Here is a 4,656-nt window from a genome sequence, read left to right as displayed (position 1 = left end):
TGGCACTTTAGGCTATGAAGCTGCAAAATCTCAAGCCACATAACCACGGGTTGTTGAGTCACAGGCAAGAGGTCGTGCGATCGTCAAGCCTGAATAACACTGAAGCCGGACTCGTGAGGATAGGCCATCATACCTACCAAGGCAGGAAGAGGTCATCTGGGTTCTCATTCTGAACACATGCATAAAACTCCAACTCCAGGCATGCTCGGGGGTTACTGATGGTGTAATACACCAGGGGTGGCCCATCGGCCAGGAAGCCTGGTGTTGTGTTGGCTTTGGGGTCCGAAGGCCTGATGTTGGCCCGTCAAGAGTCGGCCCGGGGACGGCTCAGAACGAGAAGATAATCTTGGTGTGCAAGCCAAGATGATCTCAGCGTGAGGTCGATTAGGCACCCTGTAAACCCTAGCTCTCGTCCCCTATATAATGTGAGGCTAGGGGTAGCCATTCCCATCTATTCACTAGATCATATTCTCAGTAGTCGCAATCCCCATCATCTTGTAACCCCCTCACATGAGGTGTTCCACCATCAATCCAAAATAAAGCAGAACGTAGGGAATTGCCTCACCATGAGGGCACGAACCTTGGTAACCCCCTTGTGCAAGCTCCCTTCTGGTACTTCCGGCCATGTCCGTCACTCTACCCCATACCGTCAAAATTGTAATTTGTTACTAACAGTTGTTTATGTTGTTTGGAGAGATGCCTCTATTCAAACTATGTATCCCGGTCCAATCAATACCCATTGCTTTCATTGTCGATCTCTTGATTTACTATTACCTACAGCCTGGACCGTTTGTTCATTATCATTATTTATCAATTTCTATCACACCGTATGTTTAATTCTTGTAACTAGTTGGTCAAGAAGCCTGGCAACCAATCTGACCCATTGGGGGCAAGCAAAAGTCGGTTAGTTGTGTGCAAGTACTTATCATTAACTTACGTATGGTAGTTCCTACCATCGATAAACCTTGGTTATCTACTGGGGAAATACTTGTTGCTAGACTATTTCAACCCTTCCACTTGGGGCTTTCCAATAACTTCTACCAAATTATCATGATCCAGCTTCCTTAGTTGTATTGCTAAATCAAACGAATAGTCAGGAGTTGTGAGACATGCCAGGAGTCATCTATTGGCCCAACGCATGGTGCGTTGAGCCAGATCCCTCCGACTCATTTCCAACCATACAGCTAGTTAGGCGTTGCGTGATGTGTCAGGAGTCGTCCATTGGACCAACATGCGGTGTATTGAGACAGCTTCGCATTGCTGGATCGGACGATCAATCGAGCGTTGTTTGACACATCTAGATCCGTCTATTGGCCCAATGTGTGGTGCACTGAGCCAGCTCTCTTCAAGACATCACCGGATCAGGCGGCCAGTTGAGCGTTATGTGACGTGCGAGAAGTCGTCCATTGGCCCAACACACGGTGCATTGGGCCAACTCCCCTCCAGCACATCACCAGATTAGGTGATCGCTTGGGCTTTGCGACACGTGCCAGGAGTTGTCTATTTTCCCAACATGTAGCACACTGAGCCAGCTCTCTCCAGCACATCACCAGATCAGGCGATTGGCTAGGCATGGCATGACATGTGTGGAGTCATCCGTTGGCCCAACGTGCGTGCCTCCTGTACATTATCAGATCAGTGTGGCTAGCTGGCATTGTGTGACGTGCCATGAGCCAGCCGTTAACCCAACGCGTGACCCTCCAGCACATTGCCCGATCAGGCAGCCAGCTAGCGTTGCGTGACGTGTTAGGAGCTAGTCGTTGGCCAAACACGCCACCCACATCGCTGGATCAGGCAGCTAGCTGACGTTGCGTGACGTGTCAGGGACGAGTCGTTGGCCCAACATGCGGCTCTCCAGCACATCGCCTGGTCAGGCAGCCAGCTGGCATGGCGTGACGTGCCAGCAGCCAGCCGTTGGCCCAATGTGTGACCGTCAAACACATCGCCTTGCAGCCAGATGGCATGGCATGCCAGCAGCCAGCCGTTGGCCCAACACGCGGCCCTCCAGCACATCGCCTGGCAGCCAACTGGCTTGGCATGGCGTGCCAGCAGCCAGCCGTTGGCCCAACACGCGGCCCTCCAACACACCGTCGGACAGGTGGGCGTTGTGGGGTGATACCACACTTGTTGTGTTAGATATTCTGATATGAATATCTATTTCCATTCATTTATTCATTCCTTAAATATATTCCAAAGATACATACACGGATGTATTCCAAATTATTTATTTTCAATAAATAAAACAATAAATATGGAAACACCAAGTAAATCTGGAACTCATGCCACGCACACGTCGTCGGATCTGTGATCCAACGGCCCTCCACGGTTCGATCACGAGGGGGAGGAGCTCATGCCCCACACACACGCGCGCCCGGACCCCTGCGGGCGGCACACGCCGGCGTCGATCCCAAACCCACAAGAAAAGAAAACCACAGCGAGCGTTCGCTCCTCGGAATTTTGCTATATATAGACGGCGCATGCAAGCAATTGCCAGACTAGAACCTCCGCAACACATTTGCTGCCCCCTTTAATCCCCTTCCTCCCTCCCTCCCTCCTCCTTGTCGTCTCGCGCCGATGGAGTCCTCACCGACGCCCGCCTCAGCAATGTCGGCGCCGTCCCCCGCTTCGTCGTCGCGATCGAGGGACAATCGCCTCCTCGTCGGCTTCGACCTCCCGGCCTCCTGGGGCTACCGCCGGCCCATGGCCTTCTGCAAGGACCCCGACTCCAGCCCCCCTGCGGCGGCGGCGGCGGTGGGCGACGAGGCGCTGCGCAACAGCTCCCGATCTCCGCCGAAAGCTGCCCCCGTGGCGGCGCCGGGGGAGTCCAAGCACGCCCCTCCGGCCGACGAGGGCGCCGCGGCGGAGGAATCTGCCCGGAAGCAGTACTACCAGCTGAGGGACCGGAGGGGCGGCCGGGACGGCGCGGAGGACGCGCAGGAGCACAGGAAGCTCTGGAACATGGACGGCGGTGGCTCCTCCTCCGGCGGCAGGATCAGCGCCGGGTTCTCGGTGGAGCTCACCAAGCAGGAGATCGAGGTGGACTTCCTCGCGATGACCGGCAAGAAGCCGCCGCGCCGGTACAAGAGGAGGCCCAAGGTCGTCCAGCGCCAAATCAACGTGCGTAAGCAAGACACGCCCCCAAAAAAATTCCTCGATCGCGCTCGCGAAATCCTCCCTTTCCCTCCTCCGATTACTCACCTCTCATCTTGTCTTCTTCTCCCGCAGTCCATCTCCCCCGGCGAGTTTCTCTCGGAGGTGAACCGCGATCGCTACAAGGTGAACGAGGTAAGCATTCTCCAAATAAAAAAATTCAATCTTTGGTCTATCTGGCACTTGTTCCTGGATGTTCCGGACGCTGATTCGGGGCCGGATTGGTGCAGAAAGGGGGATTCTGAGGAGTCGCGATTCGGAGCAAGAGATGGATTTCCTGCCGGGAATTGTGGGTCGAGCAAGAGATGGTTCATCATCAGAGTTGAGGTTGAAGTCGAAGTGCGTCATGTCATGAGAGTCGATAGATAGATTCAGGGTTGAATAGTTTTAGTTCGTCAATGCTTTGGCAATTGATCGTGTATCATGTAATGTGAGTCAGTCAAACCCTAATACAGTGTATGTTGGGGGTGTTTTATTGGTTTATCATCGGGATATGGTTCAAGGATTTCTCCTGTGCTGGTCCTGTATCTGTTGTTGAGCGTCGAAGCCAGTTGTGCTGCAGAAGAACCTCAGATCTTGGTTGCAGGCCGGCAGAAATGGGGACTATTGTAGAATCTTCATCAACTTTTCATGTCAGTCACAGTCGTCAATTTATATCCTTTTTTGTTGTTGCATCCTTAGTTTTCCTGAAGCATTTCTCCATCTTGATCTGAACTCTCTGCATTGCGTTCTTTTCTTTTTTTGGAGCCATGCATACTCTGCTCTGTTTATATGTTCAGTGATTAGTTCTTGCCACAACCACCACATTCCAGATATGTCCAGCAGCACTTGCTCGTCTCCATCGGACGGAAAGCAAGAAACTGCCCCTCCCTAGGTCAGTTTGGTAGCACCAGTACAGAAAGTAAAAAACTATTCAGTTTGGTAGCATCAGTACACTAATCTCCCTTGTTTTTATCTAAACAGCTTTTGGATAATCATTTGGAAGTGCTGCTGCTCACACTCAAACTCAGCATGAAGACAGAGATGGAGAAATGGGCTGGCCAAAATCAGTTTGGTAGCATGAGTACACTAATCTCCCTTGTTTTTTATCTAAACAGCATTTGGCCGTGCTGCTGCTGCTTACACTCAAACTCAGCATGGAGACAGAGATGCAGAAATAGGCCGGCCAAAATCAGTTAGGAGGAACACTTTGCCAATATTTCCAGATTCAGTTGAGCAAAGGTAAGGTTATCAGCAAACTAAACCCAGGTTAAGGTAAGGTTAGCAGCAAGCCCAAGTCAGGGCCATTTGACTGCCATGTAAGTGATTCAGACATCCATGCTGAAACTTGAGAGAATGGTGTGCTGATGTCCTGCTCCTGGCTAGCACATGACGCAGGCTGGTTAAATAGAAAGTAAAGACTTGCAAAGAAAGAGGTTGTGTTGGGTAATGCGTCCAAACCGCATGATCTCCCAATCATTATCCTGGTCTGCCTACTCGCTACTCATCGCTGAAAGCGACTGCTTA

At 51.8% G+C, this 4,656-nt stretch overlaps 1 protein-coding gene across 1 annotated transcript; it reads left to right on the top strand.

The window, feature by feature from the left end:
* The first annotated feature begins 2,479 nt into the window (after positions 1-2,479).
* On the top strand, positions 2,480-3,808 carry LOC123180672 (uncharacterized). The gene is made up of 3 exons (XM_044592763.1): positions 2,480-3,117; positions 3,226-3,285; positions 3,381-3,808. The coding sequence occupies exons 1-3, from the start codon at positions 2,575-2,577 to the stop codon at positions 3,393-3,395; spliced, it is 618 nt and encodes a 205-aa protein (XP_044448698.1). The 5' UTR covers positions 2,480-2,574; the 3' UTR covers positions 3,396-3,808.
* The last annotated feature ends 848 nt before the right edge of the window (positions 3,809-4,656 follow it).

This window comes from Triticum aestivum, chromosome 1A, assembly GCF_018294505.1.
Source record: "Triticum aestivum cultivar Chinese Spring chromosome 1A, IWGSC CS RefSeq v2.1, whole genome shotgun sequence".
Lineage (NCBI taxonomy): Eukaryota > Viridiplantae > Streptophyta > Magnoliopsida > Poales > Poaceae > Triticum > Triticum aestivum.
The sequence above is the reverse complement of the archived record's forward strand: the minus strand, read 5'-3'. Positions and strand labels throughout refer to the sequence as shown.

Excerpts from the sequence above, each read along its gene's own strand:
- LOC123180672 (XM_044592763.1), top strand. The coding sequence starts at position 2,575 with ATGGAGTCCTCACCGACGCCCGCCTCAGCAATGTCGGCGCCGTCCCCC. Across the intron at positions 3,118-3,225 it reads TCGTCCAGCGCCAAATCAAC|TCCATCTCCCCCGGCGAGTT; the intron begins GTGCGTAAGCAA and ends CTTCTCCCGCAG.